Here is a 23,900-nt window from a genome sequence, read left to right on the forward strand (position 1 = left end):
TCACTTACTAAAAAAAATAATGCACAAACATAGCATGGATACATTTCGGCTACTCTATATATATTAAATAGACTTTTTTTCTGAATTATCCGTTCTACAAATTGTTACATTCTAAATGACATATTGTCCGTAAATACAAGTTTGATTTTTACAGCTTATTGAATACAGAATATCAAGTAAATAAACCACATTCCTCTACTAATTTATTACTCTCTTAAATTGATTAAATAGGAACTACAGAAAAAGGTCACCTAAATAATATAATGACTTCGATATGTCCACACTGTTATCCACTATACACCATATACTTAAAAAACAAAGCAGTATTATAGAAAACAGCTTAATAAAAATGTAATTCGATGTATCCCGTAACTCTATAGGAAGAACTGGGACATTATAGAACTATTTCTTCCTATAAATATACAGCCTGGTTATAAGCGCACACTGCATCGGTCTAATAAACACAGCTTTCACATACTTACCATGAAACTCTCATGTGTTCTAACGTGTTTTCCCGAACACTTGCTGAAAACAGTTTATTAAGTGGGCAGAGGCCCTCCCATGCATGGAAAGATGAAATTTACAAAAAAAAAAAAAAAAAAAAACACACACGGAAGAAGAAGAAGAAAAGGGATGAGATCACTTTATGAAACTTACATGTACACTTGCTAACATGTACCCCATTGTGTAAAAATGCTGCAGGTGCAGATGCTTCATGTTTGTTGTCAAAAGGAAAGCCAGCACTTTCTGTCACACGTGACGGGGCCAGTACAATGTGCTCAATCTGGGGTCATTCCGAACTATGGGAATGCGGCCGCTGGAGACAGGCTATGCATTAGGCAGCCCAGGGAACGCATCATCTATTCACTGTGAATTCCGTTTTTACAACACAATGAAAGGGAGAGAGGAAAAAAAACGCTAACCCAATGCACGCCATCACCAAATTATGTGAATTAAAATCCTACGGATGGGAATACATGGCTATCTATATACATATATTTATGAAAAGGGAATAAAAGCACTTATTGGGTTTATACATGAAAAAATACACAATGTATTTAATAAACAGCAATGTTTTGGCCCCAGTTTTGTATACTGCAATGCAGCTTATCACTGAAGGAAAGTTGTTTCATTGTATTCCAATTTATCTTTATCTGCAGACAAGTAGGAAACCTTTAAGCTGGCATGTAATGAGTGACTTTCCATCCTCAAGCTCCTGATTGAGCTGATTCCTTCTGGTAATGGTAATGAAGTACTGCTTAATGAAGTCCACTCATCCGTAAACTTTCATGAGTCAGAGGGTCCTTCTGGGTGATTAAGACTGAGACACTATTATTTTTTACCAGAAGACAGTATGATATGAAGTCAGTATTTTTGAATATTAGAATGATCTAAGATAACAGCAGAAAACGTAATATTTTTAAAACGAAATTTTAATCATTTTAATAAAAAATAATAGGTAAAGTTCCCCTTTAACATGATTCTTTGGGATCAATTCTGGTGCAAAGCAGACACCCTTTTGGTCACAATTGGGACTGCAGCACTTTATAGCAGAACTGATTTTACATACGGTCGTGTGAAAAAGAAAGTACACCCTTTTGAATTCTATGGTTTTAAATATCACAACATGATAACAATCATCTGTTCCTTAGCAGGTCTAAAAACTAGGTAATTACAACCTCAGATCAACAACACATAACATACTACACAGTGTCACGATTTATTCAACAAAAATAAAGCCAAAATGGAGAAGCCATGTGTGACTTACCGGTTCCATAAGAACTGGAATCCTTACTGGTTCCATAGGAACTAACATAGTATGTAGCAGACAGATGCTGCTAAGCAAATGCCCTTGATTAATTGATCATCAGTGAAATTGCAAAAAACCCAAGAGTTACATCTCAGACTCTACAGGCCTCGGGTAGTATCTTAAAATGTTAAAGTTCATGACAGTACAATTAGAAAAATACTTAACAAGTATGGTTTGTTGGGAAGGGTTGTCAGGAGAAAGCCTCTTATCTCTAAAAATATCTAGAATTCAAAGCGGCTGTACTTTATTTTTCACACAACTGTACATAGCCTGCAAATGATTATAATTTTACCATGGAATAATAATTAAGTTGGCAGGTAACAGGGCCATAGGAAGGGTGAGATGACAGATGCACTCGCCACGGGCGCAGCTGCGAGGGGGCGCACAGCCGCCCGATCAGCAGCTGCAGCCTCCAGGACTGGTTGGGGCGATCACAGATCTCTCTAACCAGCCCAACATTAGGGTTGCCATCCAAAGGCATTGGGCACACTGGGCTGGTTGGGGAGATCCCAATCCCCCTCTAACTGGCCCAACATTAGGGAGCGCGAGGTCTGTCACTTCAGACCTCGGCTTCCGTGCTCCCTAATCACTACGCTCTGGCAAATGACGTCACCCAGGCGCTCTGCATCAATAGCCAGTGCATAGTGATAAGGGAGCACTGAAAACAGAGGCCTTGAGTGACAGGATGGAAGTTAGTTACATGTGTGTATGGACAGGCTTGTGTAAGGGCAGTGTATGTGTGTATATATGTGTGTTTATGGGAACGTGTGTAAAGGCAGTGTGTATGGGCAGGTGTGTAAGGGCAGTGTATGTGTATATGCGTGTTAATGGGCAGGTGTGCGTAAACGCAGTGTGTAAGGGTAGTTGTGTGTTAGAGCAGTATATGTGTATAGGTGTGTGCGTTTGTAAGCTGGTGTGTGTATGGGCAGTGTATGTGTATGTGCAGAGTGTGTGTGTGTGTAAGAGCAGTGTAGGTATTTGTATGTTTGTAAGCTGGTGTGTGTGTGTGTGTGTGTGTAAAGGCTGGGCTGTGTGAAGGCAGTGTATGTGTATACATGTGTGTATGGACAGGCTTGTGTAAGGGCAGTGTATGTGTATATGCATGTTAATGTGCAGGTGTGTGTGTGTAAAGGCAGTGTGTAAGGGCAGTGTATGTGTATAGATGTGTTTATGGGCAGGTGTGTGTAAGGGCAGTGTATGTGTATATGTGTTTTTATGGACAGGTGTGTGTAGAGGCAGTGTGTAAGGGCAGTGTAAATAAAATAATCTGTAAAAAAAAAAAAGCTAGGGGGCACAATTTTCCATTCTTGCCTCGGGTGCAAAAGGAGCTAGCTACGGCTCTGGCAGGTAGAGGCAAAGCTGAAAAATGTAAAAGTGTGCGCACAGGCAAGTGAGATACAGGAGTCAATCTGGTTAGCCATTTCTAATCAAGACTCACTTAAGCAGTAAACAGGAAAGCCAATTGTGAAATGTTAAAATAACAAGAACATTCTGCACTTTTCAGGCAGAACTTATTTTGCCCATTAGTATCTTTCCCCATGGTTGTCTATCACACTTACATACTGGGATTTCTCACTGGTATTAGCTCCACCCACACGAGTAGGAGGGAAAGTGGGTAGGGGGTGAGTATGGCTAAATGTCACTCCCTGTAAGAAACAGGAAAGTGACCCAGAAACCCCGCGAAGCAGTCAAACCAGAAAAGTTCCCGGGTATATTTATCAGCCGCTGTACCAGTCTGGTATTGTGTGCTGTTTGTAGCATACACATTCAGCATTACCCATGGTGGAGGACTTAAAGCGGGTGCAGCTGCAACTCAAACTGGTGCCCACAATGGGCCAAGCTGTAAGCCCTGCACAGGGGGTGGGGTAGCTTGCCTATTCTCATTTTTTACAAGGCAGTAGATAGATTTGCCTCCTTTATACCCTTTTTGGTCCTTAGTAATAATATAATGAATTTTTCCATGGACCAAACTTCCATCAATTTGGAACACTAGTTTTACGTGCTAATACGCTATAGAGTTACCTTATAGATTTGTACATTTGTATTGATTTGAATCCTCTGCTTGAATATTCATGTTAAGGAACAATAATTTCTGGAATAATTACAAACACAATATTTTGATTGTAGTTGGATGGTTCATATCTCCCACAGAATAGGGGTTAGAGTTGTTGAGAACACCGGGGTCTGCGGTCTGATGACTGTATCGTATCCATCTGCTGGAGTTTACAGTAGAATGATGGTTGTGCATACATTGTGTAGCCATAATTCACATTGGTATGAGTATTGCCTAAACAGTCCATCACTCAAATAGGTAAGAGACCTTGTTTTAAAATCTACGGCATGGAGTTTACAGAATAACTCTAAATTATCATCAAGCAACAAACAGGTTTCATAAAATATCCTTTCTAAAAGGTTTCTAAGGAACATACAGAAGGATCCCTTATGGGCAACTACATATGTTTCTAGTGACTGATTTAGAAAAGAAAAGAAAAAAGTCTATATATACATATATATGTCCCTCTTGTCCTGAAAAAGGGCCTCATTGTTGGTGTTCACACTGTTGGAAATCTCTGATGTGATCAGTCATTGGCATCCAAATCAGTTCTTTGCTAGCCCCTCTAGCAAATAAAATTAACAAGATTACAATTCCTAGAATGAGTAATCTTCAAAAAAAGGATTTGGCCGGCTGCAATTTATACAAATATCTCGGGAGCAGGAGAAATACAATTTGTGTGTTACGTACAACAATCTAGAACTTTTACCAAAATTCCTATATATTGACTTCTAATATCTTCAACCTGCTTTGTTATTTGCTGATCCCAAACAACCCGGCTTCTGATTTTAACACAACAAAAGATTATGTCCCAGGCAATTGTACGTTAGAGTAGCTTTATTCTTTTTCAGCGGTGCTATGCTGACACCCACCTTTCATTATTGTGTAGATTTTGCCTACTTCCTCTTCACCTCTGCTATAGTAAGAACAGCAGATCTCCGGGACAATGCAGAGTGACTTGAGCCCACTTAACGCAGAAAGAATGAGGCTTAGATGAAGGGACTGTTTATTTTGGGTCAAAATGTATCACAAATAGTAAACACGCGTGCGTGCGTGTGTGCGTGTGTGCGTGTGTGCGTGTGTGCGTGTGTGTGTAAGCGTCAGATGATAAAGACGGTCCTAGACGGGTCACAGAACACGTTGTGTAGAGCAACTAAATAATTAAAGGGACTCTCATCATGGAATAAATAAAATAATCGCAGTTTAAATAGAAACAACATGTTGTTTTGCTGTTTATATATATATAAATAGAATTTATATTGTTCCCAATAAAACGGCACCATTTTAAAATCTGGTTGATGGCTATACCCAAGGAAGAACCTGTTCAACTTTTTGAGCGCTAGAAGTCAGGACATGTTAATCTGTAGCGATAAGGGAACCCCATGTAATTTAAGAACATGTAATTCTGCCAAACTGTGCATTTCAAGTCCCTTCTTGGATACGGAGACACACGTAAAAAACTTTAAAGGAAGGAATATGAGATGCGGTAAAGGGCATGACGAAAGTCAACTTGCATGATATCATACATAAATATGTCAGTTGTACTTTGCAACTAAAAATGAGCCATGGTAGTCACATTACACAAAAACTTGCATGGCAACCTTATGTAGGGTGGGGGTATTTGTAAAAGGTGTGTTTACGGCAATCCCCCTTTATTGCAAGAGCAGTAAACAGCTCTAGTTAAGGAATCTTAAATAGAAAGGCTTTGGTTGTAAGTGCCCAGGTTCTTCAAAACAAAGGAATAGAAGGAAATCGAGAAATGGAAGAAGGTAGGAAGTTACCTTTTACTGCAGCCATCTGGAAAAGCGAGACGGAACTTTTAATGCTTAGTTGATCAATGTATTTTTTTATTTATAGCAACCGGTTTGATTTAAGGTTCAGCTTTGAGAATGTGCTGGTCACCTTAGCTCATGATAATCGAAAAAAAAAACATTATGGGAGACCTTTGAACATCTTCAAACTAGGAATCTAGTGTTTTAAATGTGAATGTGAAATAACGAAGTCAGAAAATGCACACTTTTTTTTCCCTAAATGGTTAATTCCCCACGTTTTAGGTGGGAAGGTTAGAGGGATATTTCTCCCTGCAGATATAGTTTTCACAAAAAACATTTACAAAGTGTATGTATATGATCTAACTTTAACCCTACTATAACAAAAACATGACACATCATGGTATACGGCCTGCACTATATGTTAATTTGCACAGGCCATGTATAGCTTTTAACCGTGAAAAATGTTTTGTAGTTCTTCCTTTTATAAATGTTTCATCCAATGATGGTTTCAAAAGATAACCCTACCTCTCCTGGGAAAAACAAAAAAACAATATATGATTTGCGTGGTTAGATTAAATGAGGGAGGGAGAGGGAAAATTTGCGTAAAAAGGAAAATAGGAAAAGGGGCGAAAAATCCCTCACACCCTTAGGTGCAAAAAAGTGAAAAAATATAGCCTTAGTCTTTAAGAGTTTGAATATTTTTTTCTAATATCACTTTAAATTGGTAGGTCTGGCAGGTTAGCATCAAGTGATATCAGTAGAGTTTAGAATTGTAACTGCAGTGAGCCGATGACATCATAATACATATAAAAGCTAGCGTTTCCTTCCAGATGCTATCATTGTGAAGATGGGACACGAGCTACATTTTGTAAGCCGCAAATAAAATCGATCAACAGAACCCTGCAGGGCGATGCTGCGGCATTCAAACAGAAGAAGGCGGCTGCAATTAGAAAGCGAAAGATTACATTCCCCGACGGGTACATCAAATACATAAACAGAATTCTAGATTAAAATTATCTTTTCTAGTGGAAATAATTTCATTCTTTTGTTCAAGGAACGATTAACCCTGTGAGTCAGGTGATATTAGGACGCTGGTAGTCATACATATTTTTATGCCCAACCTTAGACCAATCTGTTCAGGTGACACAGAATTCAGCAATGAAATCTGCTGAAGCCACAATTTGCCGTTTTTACATATTGCCGCATACGATACATAGTATCCTGCGTTTGACAGAGTTTTTAAAACATTTGCTGGTTGTGAGGAAAGGCATTTTGAGTTGATTAAGATTTATAGCCAAACAGAAAACGTGTAATGTAATGTAAGGAAGTTTTACGTTGCCGAGGGCGTGGTAGATAAGTTTCACAACCTTCTGGCAGAGGTGGTAAAGGCAGACAACCACTATGTTTCAGCTACTATAAGGCAGTACTCTTTAAATGCAGCTAACAGCCCAGGATTAGATTAAGGGGTTAAACCCCTTCAGTACTTTTTTAGTACCCTAAATACCGTACGTTTGTTTAATTAACATTCCCCTTTTTCATGTTTGATGTACCCACAAATTTTTTTTCCAGGATAAATAGGGCTTTCACTGGAAAGCACAGAAACATGAAAAACAATTGTGCTAGGATTTTTTTTTTTAAACTACAAAAAAAATCAATTTGATTTGCAATTTTCTTAGAATTCCTAAACATTAAGTGCCCCCCCATAAACAACGACCCAAATTATGTCCCACAACATCCCCCAATGTCCAGCAGCTAGAGGTAAGAGTGAGTACAGAGAATTGCTTATAGGAACTGCTGGCACTGTTTTCGGAGAACATCTCATCACATTCAGCGATGTCCGAGGATCATGGGTTTTATGCCACTAATAGCAGGACTGGACAAGCACATCTTCCCAGCTGTTAAAGTATTCTGTTAATTCAAAGTACCGGTATTAGCACCTGAACCCAGGAGAGCTTTTTACATAGAACGGTATGGATTAACATTTCCTGGGCTTCTTATAATGATAATGGATAGATTGGCTTTTAAATTAAATATTTGCCTCCCCTGACTCACATTATGATTCAGGATATATGAAGCCCAATTCCCGGCAATCTGTAATCCACAACACTAATGAATCCTGCACAGTCATTGGCCACAATTGGACATCTGGTTGCCATCTCCGGATTACACACAAACCATACACTGTTAAATGAATTTACAAATTCCAACAATACTTCTCGCAGGTTTAATTTCAAACAGTTACTGAGAACACAAAAATAAAATAAAAGGATAACTCCAGAATGAAAGGAAAAACACAATAAAACAGACATTTAAACCACAAAGATTTAATATATAAAATCCCTTTTACACAGGTGTGTTATAGCTGCTGGTGTGCCCAGCAATCTTGTTGAGATATAAAAAGTTTGCTCACATCAATAAGCATACTGAAAGCCTGAGAACTCCCCACGCTTGGGATAGACCCCCTGGAACTCCCAGTAATCTCAACCACAAATTATCTATTAATTATTCTACTAAACAGTGCTTTCTATTTTTTATTAAAAATGAGGGTGACGGGTATTTGGATGCAGCTGAACATCAGGCGTCATTTAGGTCATGGCTTGTTCTTTACATAAGAAGTCTTGAAAAGTAAGGGAGGGTCCTACAAATCTGAACGGTCTAGCTCAAAACAATAACCTGATACCACCGAACGGGAATAAAGCGTTAGAATACGACACCGCATGTTCAACCATTTTACAGAGCTACTGATAGTCTGCAGACATAAAACATTAAACTCATAGCATTTCTGTAAAACTTTGGTAATTGATAGAGGTGTTTGAAGTACCTATAAAAGTCCAAAACGTATCTAATTTTATATGTCACCAGAATTCTAGATTTTTTATTGACTCCCCGACTACTTCTGCGATTTAGTCTGTGGACAGCGTTATGCAGATACTAGGAGATCTCAGCTGACTTTGTTGGCGTTTATTGGGCACGGCGAGTTCTGTCCTCTCTGAAATATAGATTAATTTTTCCTCCTGTAGGCTGCAGGCGCTAAACCTATTCTTTTCCTTGCCTGCCCCAGTACCAGCGGCGCTCGTGCCCCCAGGGTTAGGAGAGGCTGCGGCACCGCTCATCTGTTCGAAGGATCTACTGAATACGGCGGTAGCGGTCCGTGCCAGGCTGTGACTTCCAGGCTTCGGGAGAGACTGACTGGTGGTCAGAGTCAGTCTCTTCAGAGACACGAGCTCCAGGTTCTCGCTCATCGCCCTCTGGTTTTGCTTTCTGCTGAGATGCTCACGGCAAGAATCTCCAGCGGGCTCCCGTTCTTTTACCCCAGTCCTGACTCCCGCTGATCTCCTCTGGGCTTTCCCCAATGGCAGCCTACTAAAACCGCTGTTGCTGCTGGTGTGAGACGTGGCCGACTGACTGGAGCTAGACGCAGCCCTGGAGCAAAAGCCTTCATCCACCTCAGAGATTTCCGTCAGTTCCTCCTGTAGTGTTAAATCTGCAGAGTCTGGAAAAACGAGAGAAACCGTGAGAAGGTAATCGAATCGCTCGCTATAAGGATCGTCGCAAGCTGTGTCATTACTCACCGCCATACTGAATTATAGAAAGAATATATATTAGAGCAGAATTGTGGACAGAATCAACCAAAGCATGCCCGCTATGTCCTGATTGTGAGGAGAGAATAGCCGATACTCATGCAATTAAGAGATTACAATATCATCCCATACATGTAGAGGTGAAGATATTTTTCTCCAAGCATTCATATGGTAAAAAAAAAAAAAGAGGGGGAAAATAGATTTTTGCTACTGATTTCCGCACACAAATCAACTGCGTAATGTTAAGGTCAACAAATGGAAAGGTCACAATACAGTTCTAGAATTTACGAGCTTATCTTGTAACTCTGCCCAAGTGTCTAATCATGCAATATTGGGTTGTGTAAAAGCCAAATAACTCAACATCAAGGAAACGTATTTAACAGGAGGATAAACGCTTATTTTGTGTGAGCGTGGGCAACCCAAAGCATGCCTTAAAGCCACGGCTAACAGGTTTTTTCCTTTACCCCGAGTGAATAGTCACATCGTGCAGGCAGGTGTGAGCATCTGGAGCCAGCGACCCAACGTGCATGCAACCTGTAGCCGTTTAACAGCAGAGCCCTGTATCTTCTAACCCATGCAGTGTGACCGTTTCACTTGCAGGTACCTTGGAGCCCATCTATCAAGTGATTTGTTAACACTGCACTCTGCCCGGTGACGTTAATCCATCCTCCAGCATTCGCCTTACAGATTTTTGCCTCCTGATCTCAGTTCTAGGTTCTGCGGAGTTCTCCTGCACTGCCTGCATATGCTGTACATCGTTCTCTGTTAGTGCTCTGACTCTCTCCCCATTCCCGGTTTTCTCTCCGGAAACACTCGTGACACTAATCTCGGGTATGACAAGGTTGCCCATATCTGATGAGTCAATACTAGTTTCGGGTTGTTCTAAAATGGGGAAAAAAATGAGACAAACGAAAAAAAAAACAAGATGGCTGATGATGAATAAACAAAAAAAATGATCATGTAAAGGAAACAAATGAATGAAAAGAATGTTTTCGCTACTTTGAACCAAATAAATGCCGTATTGGGTTTAACAATAACAGATTGTAAGGTAATGCAGCTTTATTTCTCATACAAAGCCCCATCCTTAATTACTGTAACGAACAGGCTGGTGATTCACTTATCACGGTGGAGGTGAAGCGACAGCAAACGTGAGATCTATTTCAGTCATGCAATGGAATATTATTTATGAAAGCGGAATAGGTCGTGTGGGGTCATCTATTTAGACCACCAAGTCACCAGATGTATAAACCTGGCTTCTAAACTCTACTAACACTTTACAAAAGCGTGAAGCACATGAGGATCGGGGCTTGAAACATTAATTTGTACACATTTCCAGCGCGATTCTGTAATATTTTATGGATTCACCAAATTATTCCTTTATAAAACCTCACAGGTAATCATGTGTCCACTGAATAGAGATATTTTGGTATTTATATTTAACATTTGTAAACGATAAAGAACTGTAACATGATGAATTATAGGAAAGCGAGTAAAGACTTGACTATAAAGATAAATCGTGTTATCGGGTCACGCTGACTGCGTTTTGGATGTAGAAGAATACGAAAGCTGGAGAACTCACTTCATCTCCAGCAAAACCCACTATTCTGCTCTGCTTATATGCGAGATCGCCAACAAAAAAAGTGATATCCTTATTGATTGATCTCCGTCATATCTGTTTAATTTGAAATGATGCCGGAAGTTTAATCAAACACTAGACTGCAATTACAAACCTGTCAGCTCGCTTCCTAATTCATTGTCTAAGTGTTTCCTTATACTTTTCACCCATCAGTTTTCTTGTCCGGACTTTTTTTAATCATTATTATAGATTTTAGCAGGCAATTTCCGTCCATACTTAATACGTAATTCACAGGAGATCGTGTGTTCCATGTACGGTGCAGAATGTGAGGGTTATGGTATATCACTGCTCCTTAATTGGAAGGTCTGGGCCGTTTGAATAATCCCTCACATCTACTGAAAGTAATCAGGTCCACAGACATATTTTTAAGCACAGACATGTTTGATCACTACTTAAAACAAACTTCTGCATTTTAAATCCATGCCGGCTTTGTTTTAGACTTTGTTGTAAGAAACACTCACCATTCATGCAGCGCATTGATTTGAATCGTTAAAGTGTGTGCTTCACAATGTATTAAAGAAACCTCCTTTTCTTGCATATAGTGGTTATCATAGTCATATACCAACGCAGTTAACACTTTAACAATTAATATTACCACTGATGTCCGTAAAGGAGTTAAAAACAAAAAGATGACTTTGGATGCCAACTGATTGCTACACAGACTGCTCATTGACCTCTCTTCGTGGTCCCGTGTCCGGTTCTGACTTCACTTGGACTCAATCAAGACGATGTCTGATACACATTTGGATGACAGCAAGCTTTAAAACATTTCTCAAATAAAACTGAAAAGTAAGCAAATCACACTCTGCAGGGGCACGTAGGACTCCTTATTTCTCACCATGTCTCTTCCATCGATGCCCTCTGATAGACAGGCTGGTGACAGCATTTCTCGATATCCTAGACGATGACGGGGTGATCTCCACTTGTATACATTTAGTGCCATCTTTGTTTCCCTTAACCACCCCTTGAGGCAACGAGGCTTTTATTGCATTGGCTACCTGAAAACATAAAAGAAAAGCCAAAAGAATAATCATTTTGTATATTATAATATCAATTTTATTCTCTCTCTCTACATATATAATATAGATAATAAAGATATAATAATTATTATTTCTCAGGCACACACACACACACATAGCCCGCCATACATCTGTCGGGACGTCAGCTCACCCACTGGCACTGGGTACGTACTATATGGGATACAAAACCTCACAATTCCACGACCATTCCATGGAAATACAAATGATTCTGCAAAACTATTAGTACTAAGAACATTAGTGTGTGTTTCACAGGGGCTCACAGACAGCTATAGAAAGGGCCTGAGGGGAGATGTTAATAAAGGGTTAAAGTTAAATGTTGTGGCAGGTTGTGTGATGTCTGATGCTTCGTAACACTGCTCCAGACAAACAAGAAAACTTACCAGGAGCGGCTCCGGGAAAAGCTCGAGCTGCGCTCTATAAAGAACATCATCCAGCGCTTTACGAGCTGCGTCCCATTCTCCGTTATAACTAGAAAGAGACGCGAGAAGCGCTTTAGCACCCGGTTACAGAAAGCACGCTACATCCAACAGCATGGATGTAAAAGATTATATCGGAGAATTCCATGTTAACCCCTTACTGACAAAGCCCGTACATGTACGGGCTCAAAATGCATTGTTTTCAATGGGTTGAGGGACCGCCCATTGTCCCTAAGGGGTTAAATGTTATTCTGTAAAGTTATTCTGGGTAAATAATGTCAAGATAACAGAATCTTTTATACAATTTAATCAAATTATGAGTTTTACTCTTAATTCCCCAAACACTATGGGTAACGCGTCAAATTGAAGCCATTCCTTTGCATTGATACTTCTCTAAAAATACAATCTGCAGAAATAAGAGTTTATATGCTCCTAGTCATTAACATTAATAACCGTGTCGTCGTGCTGGATATATCATGATATTCACACTCCAGATCTCATCTTAAACACGACTTTGTTAACATCACAGGCGCCTGCGAGGAAAGATGACTAACCCAGTGGAAACAGGATTTGCATACCGAAAGCACATGTATGACGGGATGCTAATCATATGAAAATGTGAACATGTTCTGCACACCTGAAGTATAGTACATCACATTTCAATATTCATGCTTTTCTGATTTTTTTTTTTTGAAGAAGAAAAGTAATTATTTAACAAAGCAAATGACATGTTGTGTAACACACCATAAAATGAGGACATTCTCTGTTAAAGTATTTAATGCATTTCATTTGCGCTTATGGGATTTCATCTACACTTGCTGCTTGCACCCCAAAATTTAAAACTTAATCTGTTAAGAAACAAGGGGGGGTTATTCACTAAAGAGAGAGATGTCAGGAGAGTTATTTCAGCTCCTTGACTTCGCTATTCATTATGAAGGGCAGACCCCAGTGAGCATGAGGCAGGACGAGCATGGCTAGTCCTGTATAATGTATAGTCAAATCATCCAGATACCTTTAATGGCCTCACCCATTGAATTGCGCATTATACAGGACCAGCAGACTTTATTTGTATTCATTATGCAGCAATAAGACCGCAACTCATCTACAAAACGTTTAGTGAATAAAGCCCAATATACGATAATTAATATAATATAATATATTAATATATATATTAATAAGGAAAAAGCAGAAAGAAGACACTTACAAAGAGTAATAAATGCCGGTTAAAAGTTGCACCATGAATTCCGGGGACATCGGGATTCGGCTATTGACACCACTGTATTTCCGTACATGTTGACGAGGATATCCACAGACACAGAGCCTGCAAAATACAGAAGCAAATACGCTATAAACAGGTGATCAAAGCAGCGAATGTTTTTACTTGGCAGTTAAAGGTCATATCGGATTCTTGAAATGGGAACCTACACAGTTATCAGCGTTCCTCGCATACTGAAAGCACCCACAGGGCGTACTCGCTCGACGAATAGTGTGATTGTTTAAACATGAGACAGAGGGAAGCAAAAGGGTGAATAATCATGAAATTATAGAGAATATAGAGAACAGGAACCTGGGATAGCACAGTCCAAGGAGTACATAAAAGGTGGATTTTAATACATAGTGAGAATTTAACAATCTGTGAAGCAACCGTGAGGCAAATTCTATTACGTAGGACATGTATAGATTACTTTCTGTCCGGACAGTTCTTGCAGGTATTAGATTCATAGGGCTCAAGCTGGCGATGAAATAGCCCAAGCGACAAACTACCAAAGGCTATTCATTAATGTACAATATATAAAGCCAAAGTAGTCAATGTACAGTATGTCATTCAAGTCCCTTAACATCTAGTATCTATTTAATTGCTGGACAGGCGACAGCGCTGGAATCTACCGCGTCTCGGGCCAATTAAATGATAAAGCCAAACAAAATGAATGCAATATTTAACTCGATTAAATCATTATTTCTGGCATATAATAGTATTAAGAATAGAAATATAGAATTTGACAGCAGATAAGAACCATTCAGCCCATCTAGTTTGCCCATTTTTTTTCCTGCTGTTAAGTAACTAAAACCTTACTTGGTCCTTTGTCTTCTTTTACAGTAAGGATGACTTATCCCATGGTGGCTGTTTCACTTATCTACTACACCGGGATGGAAAAGTAGTTAGCATTATTGCAGTTATTCCCAAGGTCCCATAAGAGATCGTGTTTTCCTCTCCAGAATTAGCCCATCAGTCAGCCCCCGTCTCAATTAAAGCGCAACGTAGACATGATATGAGGGAAAAAACAACGTACGACCAGGAGCCCCGTCACATGCGAGCCCAGAGAATATTTGTACTTATCTGCTAGATTCTTCATACTTCAGACTAGTGAAAATGTACGAACATGCTTTATCCTGATCCTTTCAGATTTGCCTTAGCAATTTATATTACCATGAAAAAGAATCAAACAGCTAATTCTTCTTAACACATCACTGAGACAGACATCGACATCTGCTTTAAAAACTAAAACTTTGGCTGTTAAAGAAATCCATAAATACTACTCTGCATGTAGGCACCTACTTTGGCCACAAGAGGTCACTCTTTATAAATCAATAAATAATAACCATCCCAACCACGCTGCTATATCCTTCAGTCATCGCCTTATGGCTCTAATTAATATGTATGTAATGTTTGTCACAAAAGAAAGTTTCATAAAACCATCTTTTGTCTGGTACTAACCTAGCCATGATCCCCGGCTATTTAATGCCTTTTGGAGTTCACAGAACGGATTGTGTCACATGCGACGCAGCACGTAACGTAATTATGTAAACATCTAGTCAAATAACATTATACAAGCCCGTTATTGCAAACATCGCTATATACATGAGACAATACTCTGGCTTCTCATACAGCGTGCTTTGGAGGTTATCGTAGACCAGTACTGCTCCCTTACTGTCCAAAGTTCAGCTTTTAAAGGAGACAAAGAAGTCTGGATTTACTGCAATTAAACCACGCAGGGAAAACAAGAACTAACGGACATCCATACAAAACTGTTCTTTGTAGGTTTATTCTTATGCTTCAAGTAGCCAAAACCTACCTACATCGCTAGATACTCTACTGACGATGTAAACGACACCTAGATGCTACGGGTTTTGTACATCAGTGTTGTTTTGTGTATAATGGAATATTATTTAATAATTGTTTGTTCTGGGAAATAATATCTATATTATTTACACAAAGCAATTTTCACTGCTTGATTCCTAGTTTAGTTTTCTGTGTCATTTACTCTTTTTATACCCAAAATACAAAAAAACAAACTCAAATTACGAGGTGCTGCTGAAGTGATCAACATGTGCATACGGTGTGATAAGCGATACAGCCGTGTTACGATTAGATAAAGCTTACCGAAACTGGGGCAATTTATGGTGTGATTGACTAAGCAATCTACGGCTGCACAGAGAAACAGAATCCCTGATATTAATGCTTCGGCCGGGTGCTTTTTAATAGTATTCGCTTTATTAGTGTTCTTTTAAAGACCGGACAGAAATCTGAATACTAAAAATGTTGCAAAAAAAAGATAAAAAAGGGGGTTTGTATATTTCCCCCCCACAATGAACATAGCCCTTTTTTATAGCCTCTTTTCTGTGAATGTTTTTTATGCTCTGGGGAATAGGTACCAGTCTTTACGTTAACTCCCCGTGTCACGGCCCACTCATTTTTACTGAATGAAAAGATTAAACGAGCCGTCCATGTTTATACTGCATACTTTTCACCCGGTACCTTCCAAGTCTGTCTCCTGTCGCCTACCGCATGAAGACGTGACACCGGACAGATATAATGCACTAACACGAAATAACAAGAGATATACCTTTCCCGTAACGAAAGAGCTGCGTGCTTCTTCCACGGATGAAGCGGTTATGGATTTAATACAGACACGCTCTGCCGAGTCAATCCACGGTCATGTCGGAATTAAAGCTCTGGATTTACATTTTGCTGTACTCTGAACGTTAACATCGTAACAGACCGACTGACCTAAGAAGTATGCTAAAATCTTTTGTGAATCCTAGTAACTACAATGCGCTGATCACTGGAAACTAATAAAATATTAATATATATTTGTAAATGATTTAAAAACAATAAAACGGAATAAATTGAATGCAGCACACAGATATGGTAATATCGTAACACGGTAGGACCATGAAAGGCGATGCGTACAGAGGTTCTCAAACAACAGCAATCAAAACCGCTATATATATTAATTAAAAATACAGACAACAATTAAATACAATGACTGTCACAGCGCAAGTCCCGTGGCTGGAGGGGGAACGTTAGAATTTATTGCCATAAAGTCAGCTGGAGGTTTTAACAGCTACTGAAGTATCTTTCAGGCCATAAATCATTTACCAGAGTCTTAAGCTTGGCTTTTGAGGGCAATTGTAAAGTGTTCCTTGCTTTGGGTAATGTCTAGGGCTGTATATATATATAAGATAACCCTCTGAAATAAAGCGCTTCTTCAACTCCCCATTCTGCCAATCAGCGTTATCTCGGAGAACTCACACATCTTTATGAGAGATAGAACGGCGGTGGAGAAATAAACAACCCGCTGCTCTTCCACAGCGAACGTCAGCCAACATTTATATTTTTTTTATATGCTGCTTGTACCGATGAATGCTCAGCAACGAGCCACTTGAAAGGGATTTAAATAAAATATCTCGGGTAGCTGGAATTATTGACTGACCCGGCACTTAATTAGTTAGGCGATCAATAACCCCCAGGCAGCATCCATTCAAGCAGGCACTATCTGCCTCTTTCGTGGCATTTAGGAACGGCACGTGTGCGTACACCAGACTACAGGGCTAAAGAGCCCCGACACCACCAAGAATAAGGCCAACCTGGCTTTAAAAAAATAACAGCAAAGCTGGTCTCATACATAGAAATGTAAAGATCGAAGGGACACTCCAGATTCATGGAAATGTAAAGATCGAAGGGACACTACAGATTCCCCCCACCTTACGCATACACTCTTTACCTACTCCCCAGCGGTTTGGCTTTTCGGGGGACGTGTTTGACTGATAGGGTCTCTTGCTTACCATCGACTATGTGCGCCAGCTCCAGCATTTCTGGCAAGTGACTGGAAGCTTTAAGCAGCCAGAACCGGCATGAAAAATCAGACAATAGAATCGTCAGTGTGCCGCAGCTTCTCCAAAAAACAGTTGGTTTATTCTTGCTGGTAAAGAACGCACATAGAAGTACTTACACTGTACTTTAATATGCATGATTTGTTGGCAGGGCTGCAAAGGGGACTGGAGAATCCAATTAAAAAGCAAGAACGGAATTAAACATGAAAATGTATTTCCCCCCCAATTTTTTTTAGACAAACTGCTAAAATTAAAATAACTGAAATAAGCTAAATTAGCGTGAAAGTTTACAATTTTAAAATTGACAATACATAAAAATCGATGATACTAACGTACATTAAGATATACTTCTTCGGAAGGAGAACGGGACCCTCCTGCTCTTGCAATCTATACATTCAGATTACTGGGTCATCTGACAGCTTGTCCCCCAGGCTCAAATGTCGCTGGCCCACCCTTGTGTGTGTAGTATTTAACATATAAATCACTGTTCTGGATTTCACATGCGCTAACATGGCATGTCACTCCGATGCTGTCTGAAACACCATTTCCATGGCATGGAGCTTGTAAGCTTTTATAGCTTCACATATGGCGGCCCATGTCCTCTGTGTGACCTCTGCTAGGATTGCATTATGACAGGGCAAGTGTTTGAGATGAACGAAGAACTCTAGCTTTGGAAATAAAATGTAGATACAGCATTATTATAATACTGAAGTTTGTAAACCATGGCTACGCAGAACCTTTTGCCAAATTACATTTTTTTAAAGCAAACTTTTATGTAATAAAAAAAGGAGATAAGAAGCCACAAATTCAAGAAATCCCAAATGGCTTCCCTTAAAAAGAGCTAGAAGCTCCGTGCACAGAAGTCTCCCCAGCCCAGAGGCAGAAGAGCAAAGAGACATGTCGGGTTAAATAGGCGCAGCGTGAAGAACGTCTAATGACACCCGGCACAATCTGTCATGGAATAGGAGCTACGAGAGCTTTTAGTGTTACCACAGATTAAAAGGCAGGCTGGCAGCTCTTCATGCCGTCGGGTTATAGTCCACGTGCCGGCGGCCAACCCCAAATGGGCTAATAAACGAAAAAGCATTATGGCTCACGATTTTAGCTAAAGTCTTGCTTTTACTTTTTGTTCTATTAAGAATCTCACCTTTAGGCAAATTGCAATTGATATAATTATCGGAAAGAACATTCACCAGGTGCCTCCAATTGATTTCATTGCCTGAATATCCAATTGTACAGCTCTACGGAATCTGTTGGCACTATATATACAAACGCTAACAAACTATTTGCTTGAGTTTTATTGCTGAGCTGACTAATGACGGCAATTGCTCGAGAAAAAACTCATTCTGGGCCAAGCGAAGGCAATATGAAAAACCCTAGGGACTTTGTTTAAAGGTTTGTGCATCCTACAATACTTAAACACTTTCCAGCACTTGGAGCCGGCCTTCGTATAGAAGTAAATTAGATTTGGAAAATGTTGGATGTTTTCGATTTCCAGGTCAGGAGGCTAAAGCCAGCATTAGAAAAGCAAGTAATAACTATAGACATGCATCTATACGCGTTTGCGGCAGTTCTTAAGAACTTGGGGGGGGGGGTATTTTTGCTTCTAAGTTATAAAACGCCAAGACACTAGTTACATGTGCATCGTGAATAGAGCTGGAGCACTTACCGTGAGCACATCTGACACAGTGACCGAAGAGAGACGGCAGGCATGTAGTTCAAGGCAGCATTATAACAAAGCAGGAGGAACGTCAACACTTCAAACCTAGGAGAACATGGAATAAATGCAGAAGTTCAGTGCTAAAACACAATGGGAAATAAGAGGCAAATGAGAGCTTCTTAACGTACATTACAAACACCAGAAGACTGACAAGACTAAGGCCGGTTGGAGAAGAATGTAAACATCCTACAAGCATAAGAATGTTTCCTGAGGACCACAGTAAAGACAACCAAGTAGACTGTGGTAATGATGACCACCGATTCCAACCTAAGACAAATTAGTTGGAGCATAAAGCAGGCAAGCAACAAGCGTGCCTGGTTAATCTTATGTATTTTTCTGGATCCTTTTTACAGATCCGCAGAACTTTTGAGGGTAAGAAGCCAAGGTTCCATTCAGGACCTAAGCAGGCATAACCAAGAAGAGTTTATTATGAAAATGGATTTATCCATATTGGTAGAAGAGAAACTTGAGTCATTTGGCCAACATAGAAAAATAAACCTTCTGGCTCTCAGATCAGGGATAAAGCCAACAGTTTAATCGTACCGTCACTGGAAGCAGGGCTTCATAACACGAATATGATTCTTTTGTGCGGAGGGGTACATGAAATACAAGGTGATGTTTATACACAGAGATGCCTGCAAACATACCCCAGTATGTCTGCCTTACAGTCAAAACGTAATAAAAAGATTTCCGGAAAAAATACAAATTTGATCATTCTGAGACCTCTGCTTAGCATCCAAACAGTTAATCAATTAGGAATAGTGAAGATGTATTAAATTGGAATATGACAAACTGTCGCAGGTAATAAAAGGCTACTGTAAACGTCTTGCACAGTCACATTTGCGAGCAGAAACAGTAACTTCCCTTAACATACATCTAACAACGTACCTGTTCTGAGCCGTCAGCATCTCCCTCTGGGGGTGCGGACCGCTGTACACCACCCTGCTCAAGCCATGCTGCGAAAGGGCTCCTTCCGTGAGTGCCATAGATCCAATACTGGAAGGCTAGAGGCAATACGTGTGCAGTTAGTACAACTCTGACAAACACATAACACACAGATTATATTTTTATGAATGAATGCAACGAAACACTGCATTCCAAATTAAATGACAGAACCTTGCTTAATGATTAGAATTATAAACCCCTAGTGCGCTCAGCCCTGCTGAGTGGTATTTCAGGCACAACATGATGACAAGACGAACAAGCATTTCTGTTTACGGATATCAGCCCCTTAACCTGTTTGCTGGGCTTTAATACCAATTACTTACCCAGGTTATACAAAGAGTGCTACTTAGTGGAGGGCTGACGTCAACCATCTAAAGAGGGTCACGATGAACACTTGTTTAAAATTTCCCCCAGGCCTTAGGAAAGGTAGCAACTTTTAGTCCCCATCCTTGCATCTTGAAACTAAATTCACGGTATCCACGATTGCATAATTAACGGCTTTTTCCAGGGGCCTGAATGAGCAGCCTCGGCTAGCATTGGGTGGTATTATCGTAAAGGTTCATATCGGGGGACATGGTGAATGACGTTGCGCGGCACTCTCATTATTGAAGCATTAGCGTTGTGCACACATTCTGTTGGCGCTTCCGTCACATCATAGCACGGCGAGAGCAGTTATATCACCTCATATGACCAAGTAAGCTGCTTATATTCTGGACGGTTTATCATAAGGATCAACGATTTTTATTTTTCCAAAAAGACAGTAAACACAAGCAAAATTGTCAAGGGTAATAAAGTTACTTCCTTGGAAGAGACGGTTACAGAAACTATAAGACGGATCGTCTGTGTATACATTAGATGGAGATTTTAATTAATGAATATGAGATGTTTGAGAGGGGAGAGAAGTTTAGGTCACATGACATGCATTTGTTAACGATAATATCTCATCCTTTAATCTCTTTTCCATGGGGAGAACATGCAAAAAAAAAAATCCGTATGTAATTTGGCCAGGTTTTGATGTTAAAGCTTTTAATGTCAAGCGTTTTACCTTACATATGATTAGCCGGAAATCCCAACAGGGAACGAAGGTCTAGTTCTAAAATAGACATGATCATGGAAAACCATGGTATGGTCTTGGAGATGCCTACCTCATGGTACACAGAAGGCTTGGACAACGATGGAATTGTAAAAGATAAGATTTTGCTTCGTCCTTCCTCATCCATTATCTCCTAGAAGGATTGGAAAGAGTCGTGTTTTTAGCGACTTCCAGCTATGCTACATTTGAAAAAGTAATTGCTACCCTTTTTAATTGTTTAAACTTCATTTTGTTACGGTTTAATATGCAAAGTCACAAGTTAGGACAACATAAGAGCAAAGTAGATGTCTACTGCAGATTTACATGTATAAATACAACATAATAAATACCAATATTTGCTTATGAATTGGACAGTATTTTTCTTTAATCGGTATAGTCTGAGACAGTCAAGGCCTTTTGCCAGAAATCATGAATGAGCAAAGAGTGCAAGACAAGCGAATGCAGCATAATAGAGACTGTGATGACTGAGAGACACTTTCTATCCCACACACACAGCACGTTACATTGGGAAAACCTGACAGATCCAGCAATCTGGCCATTAAATCCCAGCCTATACTTAACACACGCTGCTTCCGCACCTCCTATAGGAGGGACGACTCCTCCAGGGTGATCGAAGTGCAAGGAACAATGAGCACTAATAACGCCCTTAATAGCCTCTTTAAAACATGGAAAGTAAACATTTGCCATTACATGAAGTGCATTCGTTGGCTATTTCACTGCATTACCTACTCATGGAAAATAAATGAACACAAATTTATACGAATAAATCGAGTAAGATGCCTAGTTGCGTATTATTTTCAGAGTACTAAAACAGTAAATACGGCTTCAGAGATAAAGCCTGCCTAAAAATACCCCCCAAGCTTATTTTACATGAAGGCACGCACACACTCGCATACACTGCTACATGGCAGAAGGAAGATGGCAAAGGAGCTCAGAAAGCATATCAGGGAAAATATCACTCATTACGTCTAAGGGAGCATTATGAAATAAATTATGCCTGTAGGAATCATCTCCTAATGTCCAGAATGCTTTGCATCTAGAAGACTGTCCGCCGTCTGAGACATCACATCTCCACTCAAATGGAGGAATGTCACTCCGAAGCAGCTTAAAGGCAATAAATGTCCTCTAAGGGAGGACAAGAGTACTATCGCTTTAGCATGAATTGAGGCAAGATCAAGCAAAATTGTTCTTCCTGTCCTTCTGTGGCTTTTGTACATTCTGTTTAACTTATTCAGGGGTAAATCATATAATTTTATGTGTGTGCTTCTCTCATGCGCTCAGTATGCTGTAGGTTCTGTTAAGCACAAACAGGAATAGCAGACTATGTGCAGGAAGGCACTAACCAAGTTGTAGATGCTGAGAAGAAGCGCTTCGATGCATCCGCTGCTCTGAAGGTGTCTGCTGGAGGACACGGAGAGGTAGCACCAGATGAGCTCTGGGAGGAACTGAAGCGTGAACGTTCTCAGGAGTTTCTCTCTGCTCCGATAAAACTCAAAGAGCTGGTGACAGACGGGTTCCAGCAACTTCAAGAGCAGAAAAGACACAAACAAGGGTCATCATTAGAACACTCTCCTAGAACATGGACATCTTCTGTAACCATGCAAGTGCAATATACATCACACACAAGGAAGGTCTGTTACAGCAACCATTTGGCCCAAAAGCAGAACAATGTATTGAATAGGCTGAATAAATATATTAAACTAAGAGGTGATCATTTATCATACTAAGTAATGCTGCATCCTCCCACATTCCCTTTCCTGACTTTCTATTCTACTACCCCACGTCTTCCGCTCATCACAAACTACTCTGTAAGTTACCCTTTACTGCCCCGTATCTTCACACTCTACTTATCAAACATATTAAAGTGAGAAGTGCCTGTACATTTTCATGGTGTCCCCTTTGTAAATACTTCTATGCATTTGTCACAACCCTTAATTTTAATGCGCAGAGGAGCTGCTCGGCCGAATACTTGAAAGCTTTGGAGTGGGGGGGGCACTGATTTCAATGTGAGTGCTTTCCTGCCACTGATTGGCTACCTCAAACAGCCAACCAGTGGCTACAGAGAGGGTGTTCTGCGGCAGCCCTGGCGTTGCAGCATGTTACGGTAAGCATTTTTCTTTCCTTTTCGGGTTAATTAATGCATAAGAAAGTGCTTTTATATTCTTTTCTGGTTCAAGGGGCTCCTAGGGACACTGGACAGTCCCTTTAACCTTCCATCATTCCTACTGCTACAGCCTGCAGAGTATTAAGGAGATTCCGAACAAGGTGAGGAGTATGACTGAGGGACAGCCAACATTCACAAAAATAATCTTCTTTAAAATAATGTTTTGTGCATAAAAAAAATATGGTTACCAAATTAGCGAAAGCTCTTTTTCCGCTGGCTCAGATAAACGGCAAGTACTGGTTAACAATTCTGCAAATCAACCTGTACACATTTATAAAACCGATAAGTGCCGTACGCAACACGCGGAGATGTAAAAGAACGAGATCAAGGTCACCGGTAGCTGGTTTATACAGCGCTATCTCAGGCTGACTGAACGCCTTCTTTTCCAGGGACCAAAACAGAACGTCACGAAGCAAAAACATAAAAAATCCTTGTCCTTCGGATTGAAAAATTGCTAAAAACCCCATTCCATCACTCCCTAAATGCAGGCTTTTCAACAGAAAACAGTTTGTCCATGATGCAAGTAAATTATCAATAAAAGCTGGTTGGTGGGTT

At 40.0% G+C, this 23,900-nt stretch overlaps 1 protein-coding gene across 4 annotated transcripts in view; it reads right to left on the reverse strand.

Annotated features, from left to right (window-relative positions):
- Positions 1-7,939: 7,939 nt before the first annotated feature.
- The window catches only part of HYCC1 (hyccin PI4KA lipid kinase complex subunit 1), a 38,099-nt gene continuing 22,138 nt past the window's right edge, over positions 7,940-23,900 (reverse strand). For 2 of the 4 annotated variants that reach the window (XM_053466598.1, XM_053466599.1), the window contains exons 4-11: positions 22,525-22,704; positions 21,234-21,314; positions 20,032-20,147; positions 19,093-19,188; positions 13,513-13,629; positions 12,273-12,360; positions 11,691-11,850; positions 7,940-9,128 (exon numbers count right to left, since the gene is read on the reverse strand). In XM_053466598.1, coding sequence (XP_053322573.1) covers positions 8,539-9,128; positions 11,691-11,850; positions 12,273-12,360; positions 13,513-13,629; positions 19,093-19,188; positions 20,032-20,147; positions 21,234-21,314; positions 22,525-22,704 — 1,428 coding nt within the window. In that variant the 3' untranslated portion in view covers positions 7,940-8,538. Of the gene's footprint in view, positions 9,129-9,820; positions 10,099-11,690; positions 11,851-12,272; positions 12,361-13,512; positions 13,630-19,092; positions 19,189-20,031; positions 20,148-21,233; positions 21,315-22,524; positions 22,705-23,900 lie in introns of all 4 variants that reach the window. The other 2 variants (XM_053466601.1, XM_053466600.1) reach the window with 2 other exon arrangements.

The sequence above is a fragment of the Spea bombifrons genome, chromosome 5 (assembly GCF_027358695.1).
Source record: "Spea bombifrons isolate aSpeBom1 chromosome 5, aSpeBom1.2.pri, whole genome shotgun sequence".
Classification (NCBI taxonomy): Eukaryota; Metazoa; Chordata; class Amphibia; order Anura; family Pelobatidae; genus Spea; species Spea bombifrons.